Here is a 23,980-nt window from a genome sequence, read left to right on the forward strand (position 1 = left end):
GTTGGTATCCGTATCTCTCTTCAATGTCGGAATGGAAAAAGTTACCCTTTTCCTAACACTTGGTAGGATCTAAACTACATTTTTCAGGGGCCGAATTGACGACGTGCTTTTTGGAGCAGGAATTCAATTATAGCATATCTCCCTTGGACGCAGTGATATAAGGCTTAAAGTTAATCCATAAAGTTTTTGTCCTTACAAAGGAAGTTTAGGGCTGGCCACAAGCAATGGCTCACAAATTATAGTTAGTGTATGGTAGGTAAAATCAAGGCAAGGAAGAAACGAACAGTGGACATCTGTAGAATCGCTTTGGAATAAAATTTATTGCAAATGAAGTTACTGTCTCGCCAATCGTGATCATAATCGTAATAAGGATAATAATGGTAATCATAAGCATAATAGTTAATATGTAGTTTATAGTATATAATCATAAGTTCATACGCAGCATTTTATATAAGTTAAATTCATCGACAATTTCGACCGCTTTAAACTATAGATATAACAATTATGTTTTCGTAATCATATTTATACAGAAGCCACTCTTGTTCTGCTGACAAACATAATCAATACATGTAGATAGTAGATACATTTACGAGTTGTCTCGCTACGGACTACCTTTATTCATAATCTGCGGTTTTTCTCTTGCAGAAGTAGAAACTAGATCGTTCATATCCTGTAACAATTCGCTCTAGCGCTTCATAAACTACAACTTATTTAGATCTGATAAAAAAAATTAACACAAAATCAAAAAAAAATTGACACATTTATCTAAGTGTAGACCAAGCCAGGCAATCAATTGGTGGGGTAGTAATTTTTTAAATTGACCTTTAATGCTGTCTGGTAATATAATGACCATTTTTAAGTGCTCACTAAAATGATATTCTTTTTATCGGCTTATAAACAAACGAGGTTCAAAAATTTTTAAATTTATATTTTACTGTATAGGCGCCAATTAATTTTACAAAAAGCTTTGTTATTGTTCAGTAAAAGGTGTTATAAGACTGCAAAGAGGCGCCATCGATTTTACACAATCAAAACTCAAAGTTTGGAACGTTTTTGACCTCGCCAATATTGCCTGGACCTGATGAGTGGTTTTTGGGTTGTGGGTGTGCCAGAATTGGGACCTTTTTGACTAAGAGGCTAGGCCTCTATTTAATGTATACATTATACATGCGAATAAATAAATTAGTTTCGATTTCAGTTAGACAATGCTTACTTCTCTTCCTTCTCCTTTTTTTTTTTTTGGTTAACATTGGGATTGGCACATTATATTACATATCATACAAAGCTTCGCATTCGATTTTCTCCTTCAACTTTCGATCTTCAACTCGTGCCCTTAAAAAAAAAAAACAAAAAAACAGTAAGGCGAAAGTATTCGGGGTAAAAACTGTTTGGATTCGCTTTTCCTCGCTTTCTTGTAATAAAATGTAACCGCTTATCACATTCATAAAACTTGATCAATTCTCTAAATACATAGTCGTAGGCGTAGGTTTAATATAGTACATAATTTAGTACAATTACCTTGTATGAGTTAACTAAATGGTTTCGTTTCGTTAATAGCACAGTGTAAACGCTTCTTCTTCTTCTTCCATCTTTAGGGCACATATTCAAGTTTAAATTTAATTAAAGGGAAATTATATTTGTGTATGGAATTTCCACTTCCCCATTGCCTTTTGCATTTTTCGTTTAATTTAATAGATTTTTGGTTTTTACTTAATTAGTTTTTTTCAACATTTTTTGTTGGTTTTTTTGCAACAACTTCAATACATGCAAACAGCAAATTTCGAGTGCAACAAAAACGGTCTTGACAGAATCTATCTTAAGTTCTTGTTTGTTAACCTTACTTTGGTATATATTCACTAGATCTCTATGTATGTTTTCGTGTTTTGTTTTTGTTTTGTGTATACATGTATATATTTTTGGCTACTTTTTCTGTTTGTAAAATTCGCAAAAATCTTTATCTCGTTTGGTTTAAATTGAAAATTAGATTAGATTAAACTAAAACAAAGTGGATTGAAACTCACATTTTATGGAAAACAAAAACCATTTTTTGTTGTGGTATTCTCAGCAAAAATAACTTGTTTTTCTGTGTTGTGTGTGAGTTGTATATATATCTGCCGGTAGGGGTGTTTCATTGTTTGAATTACACATTTAATACTTAGGTTTTATAACATTTACTTTAAAAACTATTTGCTTTACTTTTTGTTCATGACTATGAATGCTGTTATCGGGTTTCACATACTTCTCGAGCAGTTGAGAGTTTATTGCAAAATAAATGCCAGTGAAAAAAAATCCTAATACATTTATATTTCTCGAAATATATATTTCGATCTGTTTTACGGGGGTTAGTTGTGGGCTTTTTCGCTTTTGCTTTACGGTAAATGGTTTCTCGACTTACTGATTAGGTAGTTTGGCTAAGCTATTAGGTGGAGAATCGGAAACTCATGTAAGTAGTTCACTTGAAACGTACGATTACTTTTGGGTCAGGGATGTGGTTGGTGTTATGTATTATATATGCGTGGGTACAGTGCGTTTCACCGCTAAAAGAACTACGAGGTATTCCTTATGGCCCTGAAACGCCATGTACATACATATGTGGCCTAAACATATCGGTGTACCGTTGTTGTTGTGTTGTTAGCACAAAAATACCCTTAAAGATGTTTCGTAATCTTTTTTTAGTTAGTGTTTCTTCTTGTTTTTCAAAATAAATTACAATGGATTCGAGAGGGGCTGTTCCCCACAAAACACACATCTTAGTGTCTGACCTTCTCGTAAACTTTTCAACCGCGTTTTTTCTTCCTCACCAGAATCTTAAATAAATATAAAGCACAAAGTGTTGACTTTCCAGTTTTGAATTCTAGTTGATAAATATTATGCCTATGTTTTCTGGAAAAAAACATACATGTAAATGTTTAAGTAAAGTTATTCCATTTACGATGTGGGCGAGTGTGTGTGTGTGTTTCAGATGAGTGTGTAAAATACAATATATAAAGAAGTTTATATGTTAGAATCTTTATCTCGATCAGCATTCTTTCCTTTCTTGGTTTAGTAGTGTTTTTTGAAATTTCTTTTTAAGTATCGCGGTGCTCCCAGTTTTGACCTTTGACCTGGAGATCTTAGGCGTAAAACTCCGTCTTCCCTTGCGTCTTATAGGCCTCCTCCTCGATTTTGTACATGTCCATAAGCTTTTTTATAAGCAGCAGTTGGTTTTTGGATGACGGGCGGCAGCGTGTAAGATCAGCAAATACAAAAAATTTTGCAAAGGTAAACAAATTGTGTGGATTTTTTGTGGTTGAAATGGCACAGAAAGAGATAGAGCATGGGCATGTGTACGTGTGTTGGAAAAAGATAGAGAGAGAGGGCGAGAAAGAGAAAGAAAGAGCGAGAGAAAATAAATAGTTTTTCGTTTAGTTTTTCTCTGTTATTGGCATTTATGGTTTAGGGCGACACAGCAAACGATAATTGACAAGGCGTTTAGGGGCGTGGCAGGTTGGGTTTTAGACAGAGACAGTTGTAGAGAGTGAAAGAGAGAGATTTATATATATATATATATTTTATATATGAATATATATATCTATAAAGTAGTTCGATAGTACAGCTGCGAGCTTGGGATCTAGGGAGCTATGGGAATCGAGCTAAGAACTTAACATTTATAACACATATATGTACATTTGGTGGGGAAGGGGTAGACATTGGGAGTCAGAAGGTTAACGGATAAAGTGAGTTCGATTCAGAGCACACATAAAAATATGGTGTTTAACGCTCAGGAAGCATTTAAAACATAAACAATTAAAGCCAACTGAGAAATTGAATGAAAGTCAATGTGGAAGCCATTCCACATGGAATGCATCGGGCCAATCAAGGAGAACTGGAAATTAGTTGTAGAACTACAAGAAAAACCTATAAATTCATAAATATTATTCGTTTGGCAATATTTCTTTTAGGAACTATTTTGAAAGTATTTTGTGTTTCATCTTTCCAAAAAAAAAAGAATAAATTTCACCCGCAAATTCCACATTGATGTTCACACAGAAGAACGCAAAGCAAAATGATGAAGGAGCCACTTCAAAACAAATTCCGATCTTTCGTTAGATCGCAGAACATTGCTCGAAACCATAGGGAAATTAGTCGAAGACAAGGTCCACGATGAATGAACAAAATGCACCAATAAATATATAATACATATCATAGGAAATAGTAGATAATTACATCTTAGCAGTTAGTGTGAAAGATTAGCAGCTACTGACTGATCGATTACTTTTCAGGTTAGTACGGATGGGTTCGGTTAGGTTGGGCTTTTTTGTTCGTGATCGTTTAATGTTTATCGATTATCGGTTATCGTTTATTGGAAGATGCATCCCCAGGCGATACTCTCACTCTCAATCTCTCTCTTTTACTCTCGATCGACAAGAAGGGATAACACTGCAACAACATTCGTATCTGGGATGTATTTCTTCACGTTGGTTTCGGTTTGTTTGGTTTTAATTTCGGTTATCTTTTTGTTTGTTTTATTATATCGGTTTCAGTTATCGGTTGTATCGTTTATCGTTTACGGTTTATCGCTCTCTAGCTATACAGGTGTGGTTGTCTAAAGTACAGTCTCAATACTGGTTATAGTGTCGGTCTGCGGCCGAGTTTCGTTCAGTACCTTTTGCACGTCGGTACTGAATTCCTCGACCTGCTTCGAATGCGCTAGCTTGAGTTTCTCCATGGCGCGTCCCTGCTTAACGCCGATTTGCTGTAAATATATATGATGAGTATATATTATGAGTGTAATATGAAGGTTCGGCACTACGCAGGACCCACCTTCTTTTCCTCCATGAAGCGCTTGACGTTGTTCTGACGCTTCTCGCGCAAGCGACGGTCCTTCTCGTTCTTTGTCTTTAGAGTCTTGTCATTCTGGACCTCTTTAGCAGTGTCAGCCGACATCTTTGCCTGCTTGGCATTCAGATCCTTGATGTCCCTATGGAAGAGTATAAAACACAAGCGTTTAAAAAGGTTGGTATTTTCAGGTTAATTTTTTTAACATTTTACCTGGCATGCCGATCTTCGAGCTGCTTGATCTGCGCCGCTTGGACCGTAAGCATGAGTGCCTTCATGGCGTCCTGCGAGTCCTGGACATGCTGGCGCAGCATGTCCCACTCCTCCTTGCGGTGGCGGGCGATCATGTCGGTCCACTGCTTGGTCTGGTCGTTGATCGAGTTCTTTATGTTGGCATCGTTGCGAATGTCATCTTTGCTCTTGCCCTTGATCAGTTTGTCGATGGCCGCATTCTGGGTCTTCTGCACCGAGGTGCGCTCCTTGGCGTGCTTCTTGCGCAGGGTGTCCAGCTCCTTGATCTGCTTCTTGCCCACCTTCTGGAAGCCCTTCTCCTGCCGCAGCGACTCGAGCGTCACCGGCTCGAAGACGAGCGGTGGCTCCTTCTTCTCCTCCTCCTTGGCCTTGCCGGCATCGCGGGCGGCACCGCCGCTCTGCTCCTCGATGCCTAGGGCCTTCATCTGTTCGTTTTGCTGCTTGGCTGCGCCGGCGAAGCCGCGCGGATCCGACAACATGGCCATAAAGTCCTCGAAGCCGTCAGGTACGTAGATCTTTAGCTCGATATTCACGAACAACATGGGCAGCGACATGGGGAAGTTGGCCTCCGTTCGCAGGGAGACATGGCGATAGCCAGCCTGCAGGCCGTCCAGCGGCAGGATTCGCTGTCCCAGGATCTTTCCGCTCTCCTCATAAACCCCAAATCGCAGCACGGCCAAGTCGGGCAGCACAACTTTGCGGAACACAAACGGATCCTCGTTGTAGACCGGATTCAGCCCGTTGTTGGCCACCAGGCGGGTGCGGAACTCCTTCTTCACCGTGTCCGAGGGCAGGCCAAACATGTCCACCTCCACGTACGTGCCCACTTTCTTGTCCGACAAGAACTGGCCGGCAATCACCTTCACCGAGCACTGGGCCGCAATCACACCGTCCACCGGCGCATCGGCGAACGGATCGAAATCCTTGTCGGCTCGACGCATAAAATCGGGTTTCAACAGATAGCCACACCCACCGTTGTACTCGAACTTGCCCTGGTTGAGTTGCATGGGCAGATCGGAGCTCTGGAAGTTGAGCGAGACCATCTGGCAGCCGGCGTTCCAGAACACCTGCGGCATGTAGTTCGAGGAGTCCGCCCGCGTGCCCTTCGGATAGATGCGGGACATCTGGCGCTTGTTGTAATTGACAAAGTCGATCGAGCTCTGCTTCAAGTAGTTCATTCCAGCCGATTCGGCGAACGAGGACATGTTGTGGGCAATGTTCTTCTCTGTGAAGTAAAGTAAGGGCACGTGTGAGATAAAGAAGTATCTTGTGTTCGCGGATGGCTTACCAATTGCCTTGTCGAAGCCCTGGAACTTGATGGGCTGCGCGTAATTGACCATGGATGAGAGCCACGGGTGCACGTTGGTGGTGGAGCCACTGTAGTTGGCAGCGGCGGCCTCCGCTTCCGCTCCCCCCGCCCCCCTCGGCGGCACCTTCGGCGGCGGCGGCTGCCTCCGGTGCGGGGGCGGGTGCGGCGGCAGCCTCCGGCGGTTTGCCCGCGCTGGCATCCTCCTCCGGATCGTCGTCCGTCTTCAGCTCGCCCTTGAGCCACAGCTCCAGCTCCACCTTCTCCACCTCCGGCTTCATCCGCTTGTTCTTGATGAGGATCTTTTTCTTAAGCTTGCAGGGCGGCGGAAGCGGCAGTCCCGGTTCCAGCTAACCAATAAATAATAAATAATGTTAGTTCAAAAGATACGGCTTTGGAATAAAGTATAGTATCAGTACTAACCGGGTGATCCGAGAGCGGCTCCTTCAGCAACAGATCGCCGAAGAAGTCATCACAGTATTTGGCCAACTTGTACTGCTGGGCGCGATTGCAGTGGTTCTCGAAGGAGAGGATGACAGGATACTCGGACGACACGAAGGCGCAGTCCGCGATTGCCTGGATGCAGTCCTGCAGGGAATACGAAAAATATTATTATTATTTATAGGTAAAAACAAACAACATTTCCTCTCCCCGAGAACTCATTTATTTTATTTTTAGACAATAATTAGTCTTAACTATAATAAATATATGTATATGTAAAGCAGTACTCTTCAAAAAGTTGGTTATTGTTTAGTAACAATGTTATCGAAAACTTTGTTAATCAAACCACCATTACTTTTCGAACTGCAATTAAATTAAATTTTTTGTTTAACTTCTTCGCCACCCACAAAGTTTTAAAACAATGCAACAATATTCCCTTATATATATTTAATACTTTGTACTTTAGATGCACGAAACTGATTTGCTTTGACAATTAAGATTTCAATTAAAAGCATTTTAGTTTTGCAGGAAAACTACTGACTTAGAAGTAAGTTTGTAAGTTTTTCAGCTAGCTGGTTTGCTTTAAATGAACTATTTAAGTTCATAATAATATGGACTCACCTTGAACAGGATTTCAGTGCAGTAGGCGTGGCCGTGGGTGACAATCGGCTCCTCGTCCTCGCCCTTTCCGTTCCAGCAGTCGAGCTCGACACACCGACATCCGGCCAAGAGGGTCTGGCGGTACATCTCCACGGAGCTCTTGCCGCCGATCTGACGGCCGGAGAGGTACGTGTTATGCGAGCTGTTTATATAGTAGTGGGCCAGCGGCTGGTCCATCTCCATGTAGAAGTCCAGTCGGTCCAGGAACACCGGCGCATTCTCGTCGGACATCAAGTAGCGCTTGAAGCCGTCCAGCGAGAGTTGCACTGAGCGAAGGGAGAAGCGAATAAATTTATTGTTTTTAAATCGAAAATTCATTAATCTGTGGAGCTTCCTTCAGAGCTCATATCAAATTGCACAGCTTTTTTTTATTGCTTCCCCTCTGTTTTTATTCTAATTAGAAGAGATTTTAAGCTCATAACTATATAAAGTTCGTAATTAATAACCAACCCTGTCTAATTGGTATTTCTGGATGTTTTGTATATCAATTTCATTGCAGCCAACTTTTTATTAATTCACTTGTGTAATGAATGCCTTGACCTGGACCTTGACCTTCGCCAAATAAATATTAAAATAATTTCCACAGGCAATATACTATATATGTATTTATAGTATTGTTTTCTAGGGGTGCCTACCGTTTTTCTTCTTTTCCTCCTCGAGCTCGTAGTCGTTGATAATCTCCGTGCAGCGCTTTTCCTCGTAGAGGGGATACAGGATCTCGTTCATCCGAGGGTCGCGCTGCTTCTCGTTCATAAACTGGATAAATTGCTCCAGACTGATAAAGTCCTGCTTGCCCTTGGTGCTAAATAGTTAATCGAAAAAACATTTATGTAGTTAACTGGGCAATAATAACAACACAATTGTTGTGTAACTCCACTTACATGGAGGTGAAGAGCTCCTCGATGTCGTTTCGAGGACAGACCTTGTGGTACAGAGCATAGAACTTGTCGAAGGTGAACTGCTCCTTGGTCATCGTGGCGTTCTTGTCATCCGGCAGACCTGCGTCCTTGATGCAGGTGTACACCAGCTTCTCCGTTTTGCCGGAGGCGAAGGTCTTGGCCAGCGTTTTCACCGGAATTTTTCCGCTCTTCTCCACACAGTAACTCAGTCGCATCCAACTATTTTTGGATTACACAAGCGGAGGAGGGTCAGTAATTAAACACTTTTCGGGGAACGATAATGAGGCGTTTCGGGGTGTTGTTTGGCAAGAGCGATTTAAAGTGGAATAATAAACATCGAACAGCAAGAAACACAGTTGCACATACATACCTGGCAAAAGTATTGAACGTATTCAACTTTAAGCAAATAATCAGAGCGTTTATCACATTAGGGGGAAAGTGGAAATGGATTGCAAATAGAAAGCGGTTTATGGAACAAACATAACTCTTCAAAACTACAGGATTTTTGTACTTAAATATAATAAAAAAACAAATGCTCATTATTCGTTCGCAAAGGAGCAGAAGTTATTCGCTTTGAAGTTGCCTTCTGTGAACTTGATTAGAAATCCACTTCATCCACCTTAATTGAAATTCAAATTTTCCGTTAGGAACACGAAATTGCCCTGAAATTGACTTGAAACTGTGCCAAAGGGCCAGCAATTGAACCACACCACTTCACGATCTCCTTAACTACTATATATTGAACTAAGCTGACCGGTTGTCGAATCAAATATTGATTAGCAATCAATTCCAGGCAATCCATTACGCAGATGATTAACGACTTGTTCCGAAAACGGAAAACGGAACTCATAACTAAGTGAATCGAGTCGAGCGCCACTCGCACTTGTGTCCAATTTGCATGGATCCGTATCCCCGTATCCGTGGGACATATCCCATCCTTCGGCTTTTTTGGGTCTGTTTTGGGTCAAGTAATTGCAACCCCGTGTATCCGTATGCGCCGAATGACGCATGAATAATGCAATCAGAAACAAATTGCAAACTAGGACAACTAATTTACAATACAAACATGCAACTGCTACCCTTGCCACGCCCACTCACGTTCCCCCACAGCGCTAGCCGCCTTCCATTTGGCCAAGGTGTTGGCTTCGCCGGTGGTTAACATGGTTGTTCGCCGAATGCACTTGGCAAACTTTTCACCACATAGCCAAAGAGCACAGCTGAGCATTCGGGTCACATATAAAAAATAAGATTCAAACATTTGTTTGAAACAAAAAACTTAAATTCCCCAATTGATAACACTTGTTTTTCCTGCTTTTGAAGCTGTTCATCGTTCCCCCAAATTAAATAAAAGTGCCTGGTTTTATATTAACTTTTTGTATGCACTTCAGCAGTGAATTGTTTTTGAGTGTACGCTATGCAGGTGTATGATCCCGGATGCAATACATCACCCATAAACACACCCTTCTAACCCCACCGAAACACGCTCGAACGGTCAGAGTGCTCCACCGCAAGGCAACGCATATCCAATGAACCGCAGTTCAGTTCAGTTGCCGCCTTTCATCTGCCCCACGGACATCGACCACTGGCCATTGAATGCATCCGTTTCACTTGTCTTTGGGAGAAGGGGAACCGAGAAAACTTTGGCCGGTTTAACCCAATTTCGGATGACGAGACTGGAATTTTCAGAGCAGCCCCCATACTCATTCCATTCAGCAAACACTTTAGCAATGAAAAACGAAGCTCGCAACTTCAACAAATTTCGCTAAAATGTGGCGAAAGACAAAAAGGCTTTCAAGCCTTTAAGCAAGCAATTTAAGGAATTTTTAATTAATCTATATATTTAAACCTATTGATCTCAGACAAACAAATCTTTTAATGAGAATTTAAAGGTGGAAGACATATTTTTACTTCACATTTTCCCGGATGAAGTGCACAAAGGTTGCTTTAATGTTATGGCAATAAGTGCAATTTTCTTATTTTTGAAAATGTGCTTCGCATTAAATATGTAAGGGCTCTGACCAAACACACCCACTACCACTACCACTACCACTGCTGTTTCAGTGGGAAAAGAAACAGCAGCCCAACCCAGCTGAAATTGTCCCCTTTTCCTTTCGTTGCCCATTTTGTGTGCGACAGGAAATGCAAATAAAATGAATTTTTTTTTTTTTTTTGTGCTAAAAGTGAACCGAAACCATGAACGCCAGGGAACAGGGAAAACAACAACAAGAACTACGGGTTTGGGCGTTATAGAAAGTCAAGTCCCTTGGTCACGGATCGAATTGCAGCTGGCTTCCAGATGACAGAGTTGAAATTTCGGAATTGCGTAATCAGCAATCAGGAAATTAATAACGACAGAACGCGAGTAATTGACCCGAAAAGTCCAGCAGTCGATGGAAGGTGGGGAAAGCAGTTTACCGGATAAAATTTCAGGTTTCGTTCTACTGTAGCGATGGGGATTCTAATTAGTCAGTCAGTTTAATTGTTCAGTCAGTTCAACCACTCTACGGTTTTAAATTCTGAAGGAAGCCATCGAAACTATTAAGGCAGTGGTCTGCTTTAGGAGCCGAAAAAAGAGCGTTTTTTCAACAATTTTTTTGAAAGGGAAGGAAATGATTGCGGTAAACGAAATTTTGAGACGATATAATATTATATTTAAACTTTAAAAAACAATTTTTATTATTGCAAATAATTGAAATTAGCGGAAGTTGTAACGATTTTTCTGGGGCGCCTGGAGTGTGCACTTGTTAATCGGTGCCGGTGATGGAGTTCGCGCGATGCATCTGAATCAGTGGAACCAAATTTTTTTTACTTTTTATAAGTTCCTTTTCTATATGAACTAAAAAATTCCGAAGAAATTACAAATTTCCAAATTTTTTCTAAGTTTGAAAAAATAATTCACTTTTTTGGAAAAAAAAGTTCACTTTAAGTTGCAAAACAAGTAATTTAATTAGTACTTTTATCCAATTTTTTTAGTTCAAATAGAAGATAATTCAATACTGAAGCTAGATCACTTTGGTTTTTTTCGATCGGACATATATTTTTTTTACTAGGGCCGGCACCATTTTCCAAAACTTGTGAAAATAAAAACTCGAGAAAACGGGCTGTAAAGTCTGCCCGAGCATACGAACCTGCTCTACGCTCGGCCACTAAAACTGATCTAGCTTCGAAAATATGTCGAATTGGCCTCTAAAATTTTGAACACATATTCTTGGATAGTTTTGGAATAGATTTAAGACAAAAAAAAAAAATCGATTTTTTGAAGTCTGTAAAGCAGACCACTGCCTTAAGCCAAGTGGCTTAGTTTTAATTTCTCCTTTTAGAGTAGAAAGTCGAAGAGATTAGGTTTTGGGTTTGTGAATGGCATACGTTTACTTACCGATTCAGGATAACCTGGTCTGAATATATTATATTATGACTACATGAAACTAGCTTTACAATTTTTATGATTAATTGTATTATACGATTTTGTAGCTTTGTTAGGCTTATGTTTTAAATTGCAAAAAAATTATGAATTAATTTCTCGCTTAGTATCATTAGGTCATAACCGACTCAAAGAGGAGTTTAATATTTACTTAGTGTGACCTTACTTACTGTTTCATTAGGTTGACGCGCGGGCACACATTCGTGGCGCGATTGTTATGCGTGATGAGACGCAAGTTCTTCTGCCAGCTCTGTGCGAGTGAGACAGTTGAGTGAGTGTGTGTGTGTATATATATATATGTTTATATGCATATGCATAGAGAGAGAAAGAGTAGACAATCGTAAGGGGTAACAACACAGTAACAATAACGAGAAGAAGAAAAAGAACAGCATGCAGAACAGAGAGAAACGGAACAATCGATGCAATTATGTACACAGTGTAATCGAGTGAGGTGCAGCAAGTGGAATTAATGTGGCAAGGCGAAAGGACACGGGACACGGGACATAGGCCATAGGATACAGGACGAAAAGGAAGAGCCGAGGACGTTGCAAAAACGAGAATAAAGACAGAGCAAGTGCGAAGGGTAAGGGATGAGGTGGGTGGGTGATGAGGTAAGTAGTGAACACGCCCACTTACTGTTTCCGCAGACACATCATGGGGCAGATATTGTTCGCTTTGACATTATGGGTTATTTTTCGTATGCCATCTAGCCAGATCTAAAAGAAGAGAGTCGACAGAGAGAGGATAGTGTGTTTTCGCTGAGTGATTTCAGTTTCGGTGAATTTACGTAGCAAGGTGGACCTCTTAAGAGCTTCGACTATCTGTTTGGTAGCTAATTTGATATTTAATTCAATATAAACTTTTTTTTCTTTTTCTTTTTGAAATAAATAAAAAGATCAAAACTTTTGACAAATATTGTTCATGAACAACACTGCGTATGAGAAATATTTCATGAACAACACTGCGTATGAGAAATATTTCATGCACAACACTGCGTATGAGAAATATTGTTCATGACCAACACTGCGTATGAGAAATATTGTTCATGACCAACACTGCGTATGATAAATATTTCATGAACAACACTGCGTATCAGAAATATTTCATTGTCCACACTTGCAGTCATGAAAACAAAGATCATTATAGTTTACTAGTGTGAATTTCGACATATCATAACTAAATAGCCTGGATCACTATATGTGCCCTTGAAGTCCACCGCAGAGTTAATATGTACCTATGTCAACTAGATGGAATGCAGGACTCATTCGCTATAGGGAAATGGAAAACGGGCATTCCTTCTCCTGATTTCCGCTGTTACTAATTTTCCGGCCACTAACTATTCTGTGACTCACCTTGGCTGTTGCCGCATCTGGACAAATAACATGGTGATATGTTATATTGATATAGTCCGTGTTCGAGCAGATCGTCAGGGATCGCTTATCCAGTTCCGGTATGTTGGTGCCATTCTTCTTTGTAACCTTGTCCAGTATCTTCGGATCCTGCAGTAAAGAAATGCAAAAAATATTCATTAGCTCGGAGATTTTCCCGTAAATTTCCAACTACCCCCGAACAATGCGCATACGCCCTGTTGCCGGCTATTTGAGTGCAATTTGGCGCAACGGCATCTCGGCAGTGTTCAGTATCTGAATGAGCATCGCAAAGCATTAATCTCCAGTCGAATCATTAATCAAGGCTGGAGGGGCGCACAAAAGCGTTGTACAGAACATTTATCAACATTTGTGCAGCATTCGCGGATCCAAACAAATATATTTTCATTATATTTTGCTTTCGGCCGTCAGCAACAATTAAAAGCAGTGTTCTTTACCGGCATACCCTCCTGTTCTCTTGCTTTATTTTTGGCTAGCATTTCAGTTTAATTGTTGCCGAGTCCAATTTTTTTTTTTTTTTTTTTTTCTTTATTTATTTATTTAGTGCAGAATCTGTACAGCAAATTAAAGTACTTAACAACACAGGTGTCACCAATGAGAAAAGTAAACCAAACCTCAGCATTAAGAAGAGGATTATATATAGTATTTTCTTATTGATTCCTTATCGTCTTGGCAAAGCCTTGCCTTTTGAGACGCCTCAAAGGTCTCGCTGGGAGTAGATTCCTAGCCAGTAAGCTGCGGTGTCTTTCTAATCTATCTCGGTATCGGCTTGTGTGTCTCCCAATCTGTTCTTCCACAGTGTGTAGATTTAGGTCTCTGTGAAGTGTCGTGCCACGCACATACCAGGGACAGTCAGTAATGGTACGTAGAAACCGATTCTGCAACACTTGTAACCTTTTGTAGTTCGATTTGGCTGCGATCCCCCAAATTTGAATACCATAAAGCCAGATTGGCAGGATACAGAATGCATATACTGCCCTCTTGCATCTCAGCGGCAAAGTGCTCCTTCTGTGTGTAAGCCAACGCAGTTGCTGAATCCTTTGGTTACATTTTTTGACTGTTGCTTTCAGATGTGGTCCGAACGTAAGGCGCTTATCCAGTGTGATACCAAGATATTTTGCTTGCGACGGCTGTTCCAAACTGACTCCCTCTAGCTGGATTTCAGGGGTGTTAGATACAAGTCTCTTCAGTGTAAAGCAGGGGTTCGTAGTTTTTTGCGGATCCAATAAAATGCAATTACGCAACCATCGTAGCGCGAAAAAGTATGCTACAGTTTTTTCCTCTTCCCTAAACGAGACGAAAATGTAATGGAAATGTTGAATTTCCAAGTCGGTTTACTTTCCAACTCGAGTAGGCTAATTTTAGCCAACTAGCTACTTAAGAACTGAAGCTGGATGGAGAAATCTTTACCGTTTCTTTGCCGCCTTAAATGCTGTTTCAAAGTCTTCCATTCAAACGGTGAATTTCTTAAAGGAAATTGAATTATGCAGAGACCCCATTGAGGATTTTTCCTCACCTTCAAAACACTCGAACACACACACAAGTACAATAGCTCAATCAGTTCAAGTGCAATTTGCGAGGAAAGTCGGTGGAAGAAAGCAGCAGACTTTCGAGTGCTAAATAAGTCAGCCTCCCCGGATTTTATCCCCCTGTCGCTCCTTTGAACCAAATAAAGTGAAAGCAAATGTTATAAAAGTTTTGTTCCCTTATTCTTTCTTTCATTTTACATACTTCTCTTTTCGTTTTCGTCTTTTTTGCGCCACTCGCTTTTTGTTACGTTGGCAGAGCTTCGTGCATTATTGAAAAGCGCCAGCAAACTAAAAGCCAGGAAAAGTCGGGGGCAATAACAAAAAACTGCAACCAAGCTCAAATTTTTCGTTTTCAATATTTCTTTTTATCCTCTTCTTTCTTTCCTCGCACTTCTTCTTCTTCGTTTCTCCGACGTTTTTCCTGCGGTTTTCCTCTGCCAAACGAGGCAACTTTTAATGGTTCATTGTGCAAGGCTTTTCGGGACATTCTGTCTCTGTCAGGCTCAATATTCTCGTCTCCTTTGCGCCTTAAAGTCGCACACTCGTCCTCTTTCTCTCTTTCTGTTTCCCAGTTCCACTCTCCTTCGTTTATTTGACTGTGTGTGTCGCACACTGATTTAATATTGATGACCAAACATTTCAAGTGATGGCAGAGCACTAAACGCACACAAACACACACACACACGAAGCACACACAACCAAAAAATATCAGACGCATACACAGACCAAAATACAAGTATGAATATTATTCATTTTAGCTCACAAAAATAAAAATGGACACTTCTATCTTAAAGCAATAATATTTTTTATTTAGAACTGCTAGATAAATTTCCAAGTGTATAAAGAACCTTACACCCTTTAATAATTTTCTGTTGGAAACTTTTTGCATTTCGACTCTTTTGCTTTCACTCAGCTGGCGTTTTCTTCTTGGCCATCGCATTTGCGGTCAACAATTTTGGCACACAATCACTAGCCGATACACACACACACACATACATCTGTGATCATTATGCGAATTTCTTGCAACTTCTGCTCTTTGGTGTTTGTTTTGCATTTTAATTGAATTTTCCCGAGGACAAAAGAGGAGCAGAGAATCAAAGAAAGCCAAAAGACGTTGAGGGTCGTCGGACCGAAGGAAGGGTTGAACAGAAAGAAAACTGGCCAAAAAGTTCCTAGTTCAAGCTCTAAACAAATAAATGCGTACCCAGTACCAATGCCAAACAAAATATAAAATATTTTGCAAAGGGACGAAATAAATTGGACAAGTTTTAGGACCATCACTTTTAAATCCTTTCCTTATGTAAATTCTGTACTTTCCTCGACGACTACCTCCCATAATTTCCTGTCAATGACGTACTTTACTTCTTCCCTTCTCCCTGCCTTTGGGTCAATTTAAGTTCCAATTTATTTCGATATTTTTCAGCTACATTCACTTTGGGGCTGGGCACGCTAACTTAAGCCGCTTCCAGGGCAACTTGTTCACGATTGAATGAAGCATTACCGGCGACCGCACCTGGATGCCACTTAGTAGTCCCTTTTCACCCTGTCCACTTCCCTCCCTCTTTCCCTCTTGCCATATTTCATTTTCGTTTTCCCTCTGCTTTTGCCATTTCCCTTAGATGCACCTGTAACCCACATGCAGCATTCTCAAAGGGTTTGCCCGGGGCTGAAAAACAGAACCAAGAGGGGAGGATTCAGTATTGAAGATTGGAATATCCGGTGCTGCCTACTTAACGATTGTAACTAGCTAAAATCGTAAAATCGTTAGATTTGCACAAAAAAAAAAAAAACTAAACCAATTTTGATAAATCTGCCTTTTAAAACCGTAATTTTTTAATGTATGTTGATAGTAATACTGGTTTATCTTTACAATATACAGTAAAACAAAAAATACAACTCAATGCAACTAAGTTCAGTGTACGAGCCACCTAAAAAAAGCCAAGTGCGCATCACTAGGCCTCATCCTCTGGCAATGCAGGACGTAATGGAATGGGAGTGGATATATGTGGGCATTCCTTTGGCTTTGGGCTTGCCAATTGCCAGTTGGATGCACTCATCGAGCCTTGGACCAAGCTTCAGTTTCACTTTCAGTTCCGTCCCTTCGGAAATATGTGTCAAAGGGAAACTGGACAGCAAATCTAAATTAGTTCGGGTCTGAGGGCGGCACCTGCATTGGCCATAAATATTTATCTATATTTGTATATGTATACCTATAGGCGACTATATATATATATATATATAGAGAGAGAGGACGGACTCCGACAACATATCCATATAGATGGATTGGCCCAAATGGGGGTTCATTTCGGGCTGTTGCTGCTCGGCCATAAATTTCATTTAGGAGACGTCGGCAGACAAACACAAATGCATCACTCTATCAGTCCACCTCCGCCCTTCTAACTCGACATATGGCATATATATATATATATATATAAGGATAAATAAAGGGGAAGAGGGAGGGGGCGTGGCCAGGCGGTGACAATAAATCTAGCGCATGGAACAAATGCGTTTCGAGTCGAAGACGGCGACTTTGATCCACAAATGGCGCTGGCTGAAAACAATTGAGAGCAAAAGTGACATATTGACACATTAACCGACGCACACAGCCGCACATCCACATCCAAATCCACACACACACACACCTACCCATACATATACATTCTCGCAGGCCACAGTTTTATGGCTTTGTGATAGTTCATCCTGCCAGCGACAAAAAAATAAAGGAAGGACCAACTGCAGTCAGTCAAAACATGGCATGAAAGACGGGCTGGAAAAGTAAGCAATGAAAAACAGGATCCAGGTGTCACAGATGGTGAAAAAACGTGGATGTTCCTCATAAAAAATGTAGCTTGTAAGTTATGCACTTTATAACATTTAAAGATTATAAACCGATATCAGTCCTCCAGTCGTATACGTGATTTTATTGTTTTAAATTTTCAAAATGTTTAATCTTTTTAGCCTATATAATTCTTAAAAAATCATCCCTCTCTATCAACGCACTCTGGCTTTTGATTTTAAAGACCATTGAATTATTTTTATTATTGACAGTAAATCATCACACAAATGAATAAACATATAGAACGGATTAAAATATTTTTGTTAGGCCACGAAATCGTGGAAAAACTGAATTTATTGCAATTTAAATTGTTGCGCTGGAAAAAGCAATCATTTATTCTTTTTTAAATCCCTAACATGGAATACACAAAGCCTTCACAATTTATACGATTGTAAACAATGAACTATAGACTATTGTAAGGTTTAAATGCTTTTGTTCAACCAACAATTAGAGAGAAAAACTAGATTCGTGTGGCATTAAATATTTATGCTAGCTCAATTGGAAATTCGGTATAGCAATGGTTGGGGAACAAATAATAAAACCCTTGACGTAAATGTGGATTATATAGACAATGGCCTACCTTTGGTGTTCCGCCTGCACGAATGTCGCTCACTTGACACAGCTCAATGACATCACCATCCTGCAGAGAAAATGAATGTCTTATCAGTCCTCACAATTTACCAAAAATAACCACTCAAATAGTTGTACTTTAAAGAATATTACTTGCAAATATCAGTAATGGAATCATATCGTGAGGATTTTGTAGCTTACCCGGCCTTCGCTCTTCCAGTACAAGAAGAATCCGTACTCGTCGACCTTAAAGAGGGCATCGCGCTCGAAGTCGTTCTCCTTGGTCTCCTTTTCGTTCTCAAACCAACGATCGAACACACAGCCCGTGGTCAGTTCCGCCGGCACCGGGATGATCCAATCGAATTCGTACTTCTTCGTCATTATTGCTCACTGGATGACGCCGCTAACCACTGGCCACTTTCGTTTCCGTTTCCGGTTCCGAGCTCTTCGCTGCTGTTTCCGGTTCCGTTACCGTTACCGTTTCCGCTGCCGCTGCCTTTCACATGCGATAAATGGCTAATCCAGATCTAGATCTGTCCCTCGGCGATTTCCCGCTACCGCTCTTAATTATTGGACATATTAATCGCTGGCATTATCAAGAACTCTCCCAACAGACGTGTGTTTGTATACAATTGCATTTATTGTAGATCACATGGTCCGTTTCCGTTTCCGTTTCCGGCTAAATTAACTTGGCTCGGCCGAAGTTGCAACCGATTTGCCAGGACTATATCCTATAACCAAAGCCGTTGGCTTAGCTGCAATCGAAAACAGAGATACAACCATTAGACATCCGAGTTCTGAGAGACCAGCTAGACTGTACTTTAAATTGAATTGATTTTCCAGACAACGATAATTAATATTTTGTAATTTTAAGTAAATTGTTTAAGCATTTTGCCTGCAAACTATGACTAGGTAAACCATTAAAATCGCAAACAAAATATGCATAAATATTACGAATCTATTGCATATCGGCGGCTGCCAATTTGCAAACCATTTTGCCATTTGAAGTTTAACGAGTTTTCCTATGAAAAAAAAAACTTGCAAATTGAATTAGCATTCAAATTGAACTAATTTCGCACACGCAAATCCGCTAGGCAATTTGCAATCAGCACACTTTATGAGCTTGACACAATTAAAAAACCACAAAAAAATAAAAAACAAAAACTTTGAAGTCGAGCCTTTGACATGGCAAAACTTTACCCCAGAGATGGAGATTTATGCAAATTATTGAACAGGAACTCGCAGGAACAGTCACAGGAGTTTCTTTCCTTTCCCTTTATATTTTTTTTTTAGAACAAGTCACAGACACGGATCCGGCTGATAGCTGACAGACAACTGAACTAACGACGAGTCGCTGCAGCCGGAAGCCAAGAAACATCTAAAACTAAGACTAATAGAATTAGTGGGTGACGGCATTGCCAGGGCCATGGCCACAGGTTCTTTCTCGCTTTGGATTCGATTTGGCAGCACTTTGGGGTCTTCCCCACCAACCACCCACCCACTAGGAACCACCCAAGGCAGACAGCACCACCATGGCCGTGGCCTCGTGCACCTGACTTTGATTCCGATTCGGGGACAAAACTCAAGTGACTGCCTCTCTCCCAGCTTGTTGCTGTTCCCACACTTCCTCAGTTTGTAGCTAAACGCGAAAAGCCACGTTCAGTTCTCTACTTGCACATAAAAACCGGATATAACCCTAACATTAAAGAGTGCTTTTAAAGTGCTCAAGATCACGTTCCATATGTCGACCACAAGTAAATAAATGTAGGAAAGCTTAGTAGTTAAGTAGGGAAAATAAGTCTCTAATTGCTGACCGATTATACAATTTTTCAGTATTGGCGCCCATATTATTTATTTAATTCCCTTTTTATTTACATAAAGTCACGGGTGTCAGAGCCCATTGTGTGGCACTTATTCATCCGTCTTTTCCATATATATATATATATATATATACATATAGCTGACTGATTACTCGGGGCACCGTGATTTCTTCCGCTTTCCTTTTTCGACGGCGCTGTCGCGTTACACATGACTTCAAATTCAATGAGCTGCGAAATTTCGCTCATTGTTAAACTTGGAGAGCTCGTTAGCCAGATACACAAACACAAACACCGACACACAAGCACACACAAACACACGCACACACACACACACAAAAAACCGCACAGCCAGGACTCTAAAACAGTGTAAAGAAAAAAAATACTTTCACGCCCGCTCCACGAATGTTTAATGAATTTACGCTCTGTGCGCTTTTGAACTTTCGGGTGGACGAATTAGCGAACAAAAGAAGCACTAAGGACCAAGGACCAAGGAGCAAATGGGGCAAGGTGCTCGAGGACAAACGAGGATACGAACGTCAATGCACTCCACTTAAAAAATGATGCTACTCATGAAATAAATATATGGCAGTCCCCTCACAACCTTCACTATTGTTGGTAAATCACTTCGGAAATGGAAGAATATTTAAATACAAAGCAGATTGTTGAATATGAACTACGAAGGTGAAAAGTATATCTTTTCATTTCATACCTTAGTTGGCAGTTGAAAGTGACCTATTTAAAATATTCAATCTACTTGATTCTCGGATTCTATTTTCAATAAAACGCCTCCAATAAATCACAAAATTAAATCGAACTCATTAAAGCGCCGGTGGTGTCGGGTTAAAAAAAAAATCTATAATACAATTGCTCCTCCACTTCCTCGAACCACTTCAACACAACGATTTTCGCGAAATCAAAGCACTTGAATTCATCTTTCACTGGCGCCCATTAAATGCAGATATGCCGGGGAAAAACTTGAGCTCGGAAGGAAAGCGAGGGGAAAACGAAAGAGCAACGCGAAGGGAAATCGAATCGTCCTTCTATATAGAGACCCCCGTCTAGTTTGCCACCTAAAGTTGTGCAGAAGTGTATGACAACGGTTCTTCTGCTTTTTTATTTTCCTGCTCTATGGGCCAAGTGTCACGCCTCAACACCTGCGCCCCGAATCGAGCGGAAATTTGGTCCGTTCGAAAGGCTCTTGGACGAAAGAGAGTCGGTTCCCGACTTTCCCGGTTACGGAGTAAAAATAACTTACATAAACTTTTCCTCAAAGGACACACACGTACGCCGAGAAGTGTGCTACAAATATGCTCATTACGTGCGCGCCAAGTGGCAGCCTCAACCCCAAAGGGCCAAGCCGTCCCGCCCACTCGCCAACCGCCCACTCGCCAACCGCCTCCGCTTTTCCTCGCCTCCTTGCTTTTCCAGCGACAATTGCTCAATTTATTATTGCATACTTTGCGGCCATAAAACTTGGCAGGCATCCCGGCCATCCTTTCGCGGCTTCTGCTGCATGGACTTATAGATATCGCCGGGGAATATATATGTAGATTCGCATTATGTGTACATACAGTGCAGGGCTACAGGTACATACTATAACTAAATTCAATTTAAATTCATTTCTGAATCGTTTCTGTTCATTAAAGGCAAAAAGAGCTTAAAGACTCAAATTGTTTACTTTCCAGATTAAACGATGTACTGGTTTTACAGAATATAATTAAGTAAAAATTGCTAAAATATACTTAAATTTTTTTATATGTTTTCTTTATATTTTTTAATATCTGTAACGATTGAAATAGTTTGTGTTGAACGCAACAGTTGATGTTGTTTTAATGAATGTATGGCTTTTTTATGCCTTCAATGCTTGTTTTTCTTGAATTGAAGTTTGCTAGTCGTTGGCATTGCTATTGTTGCTCTTATTATTATGGATGTAACAATTGTTTACACAGCTTTTATTGCTGTGTGCCATTTTTTCTTTACTGCAGTGTATCTGTAAACAATGTTGGAATTGCAGTTATTAAAATTGTTCTGTCGACGGCAAGGTTGCTGAAACTCAGAAAGGTAGGTTATTATGCCATTTTATTCGAGAGTGTTTGATGCTGCTGCTTTAGTTCTGATTGGAGCAGTAAATATGACAAGCTATTCACTCAGTATTCACTTAAATGCTATTTCACTTCCTATTTAATTTTTTTACAAGTACATGTTGCACTTAATATTAACTCAAGATTTTGGTGATGGTTGTCTTGTTTTTACCATTGTTCCTGCTATTGGCCATTACACTTACGAAATTGAATTTGCTGGCCATACAATATTTGTGAAATTGGCATTTAAATATTTGATGAGACAAGCAAAGGGAAATGCGCAGCGAATCGCAGGTAGTAAAATATTTGAGTGTCTGCTTTTTTGGGTGCTAGCCAAAAGGGAGAAGTAAGGCAACCGATTCGAACAGTGAACACTGATTGCACAAATGAAGATTGAGGGATGTGGAAGTAGGTTGGGGGTTGGGGGTTTAAGGGTTGGGGGTTACGGGTCACACAACTTGACCTTGCTGGCGCCGGGCATCCATCAAAATTGATGGCACTGCACGATTGCCTCATGCAGTCAGTCAGTTGGTCAATCAATCAAGAGCCCCGCTCAATTACATCAATCAACCAAGAAAGGTAATCCAAAACCGAAAACCAAATGGGTTTTTCTCTTGACTTTGAGAGCCAAAAGTAATTACGTCTGATAAACAAGTCCTCTATTATTGTATGCAGAAATTAAAATGGCATGTGTGACGTGCGAAAGAGATGGCCATACTAACAGTGAGAAAGAGAGCGGTAGATCTGCTAAAAACCCATTTGGAAAAGGGGAAACAAAACGACAGGAAATATGGCAAATAACTAAACAAATTGCCAGATGCAAGTTTTGTATATGAGCGTGAGTTCCTTTTCCCTCTTTCACACTCTTTGGGGAAAATTGCAAACATTTGCATACTTCCATGTTGCCAGATGAAGGTTGAGGCAATAAAAACCCATGTACATATCTTGGGTTTAGTTATGTTTCCTGTGTCTTTCGTTATGAAATTGTTGCAACTTAGTTTGACATCCGTTCGCTTTAAACTCTCCTGAATCCGCTTAAAACACAGAATTGTACTTCCATACTGATATAAGTTAGTGTTAAAACGCAATGAAAATAAAGAACTTTAACGCCCTACAGAGCTGTTTAAAAATATGCTCTTAATTGATGCTAACCAAATGAATGTTACCATTGACACTAAGCCACTTGTCTGCCTCGAATACCATTCTCCCAATGCCTAACGCACACACTCACTCCTTAACACACACACACACACATAATATATACACCCAGGTGACCCTGGCGGATACGTGATGTGTGGGAATATGCTAAGTATTGGGACAAGAAACTCGCTTAGGCACGCACCATCCGTCAAAAAAAGAGGAAAAAGGCCCAAAGATTCCAAAGGCGGAAGGCGTCAATGGAGGCGTGGCACTGCCGAGGAAGAGTGGGGGGGGTGGGGAGCAAAGGGCGAGGGGCCGCCGACAGTGGGCGTGGCACAGGCAAATCAAAACCGAATGATGGGCGGAGCGACATCACGGGCATCCTTCAAACAAACTGTCAGCAACTGTCAGAAGAAGTTAAACGAAACCAAAGAAGAAACGAAATAAAACAAAGAAAAGTGGGTGGTCCGCCAGGAAAATATGGAAGAAAAAAAACAACAACATTGACAGCAGATCGGGTCAAAACCTTTCCGAAACCGACGAAAAAAAAAAAAGGAAAGGGAGGAGACAGAAGGGAAAATGGAGGCTTTGTCATATGGCTTACAGCTGTTGGCGGACTTTTGCGGCACGTAGCTCTTCTGGCGGTGTTTTTATTTTAAGCCCCACAGGCCGTGAAAAACTTCGAATTCCCAGAATCAAAACAATACATCATCATGGGACGGACGCAACACGCTGCCAACTCGAAAACTCGAGAACTCGAGAGCCCGAATGCCCTTTCCGTGGCCCTTTGGTGAAATTATGCATATTAAATATGTGACA

At 40.6% G+C, this 23,980-nt stretch overlaps 1 protein-coding gene across 1 annotated transcript in view; it reads right to left on the minus strand.

The window, feature by feature from the left end:
- Positions 1-301: 301 nt before the first annotated feature.
- LOC108091321 (1-phosphatidylinositol 4,5-bisphosphate phosphodiesterase) overlaps positions 302-23,980 on the minus strand; it is a 44,070-nt gene continuing 20,391 nt past the window's right edge. The window contains 14 exon segments of the mRNA XM_017190457.2: positions 302-3,182; positions 4,646-4,735; positions 4,804-4,960; positions 5,032-6,295; positions 6,359-6,485; positions 6,487-6,726; positions 6,800-6,964; positions 7,439-7,743; positions 8,113-8,279; positions 8,359-8,595; positions 12,434-12,513; positions 13,150-13,296; positions 18,131-18,190; positions 18,322-18,875. Of these exon segments, the coding sequence (XP_017045946.1) occupies positions 3,114-3,182; positions 4,646-4,735; positions 4,804-4,960; positions 5,032-6,295; positions 6,359-6,485; positions 6,487-6,726; positions 6,800-6,964; positions 7,439-7,743; positions 8,113-8,279; positions 8,359-8,595; positions 12,434-12,513; positions 13,150-13,296; positions 18,131-18,190; positions 18,322-18,501 (3,288 nt within the window). The 5' untranslated portion in view covers positions 18,502-18,875 and the 3' untranslated portion in view covers positions 302-3,113.

Source organism: Drosophila ficusphila, unplaced genomic scaffold (genome assembly GCF_018152265.1).
Source record: "Drosophila ficusphila isolate 14025-0441.05 unplaced genomic scaffold, ASM1815226v1 contig_198, whole genome shotgun sequence".
NCBI classification, from domain to species: domain Eukaryota; kingdom Metazoa; phylum Arthropoda; class Insecta; order Diptera; family Drosophilidae; genus Drosophila; species Drosophila ficusphila.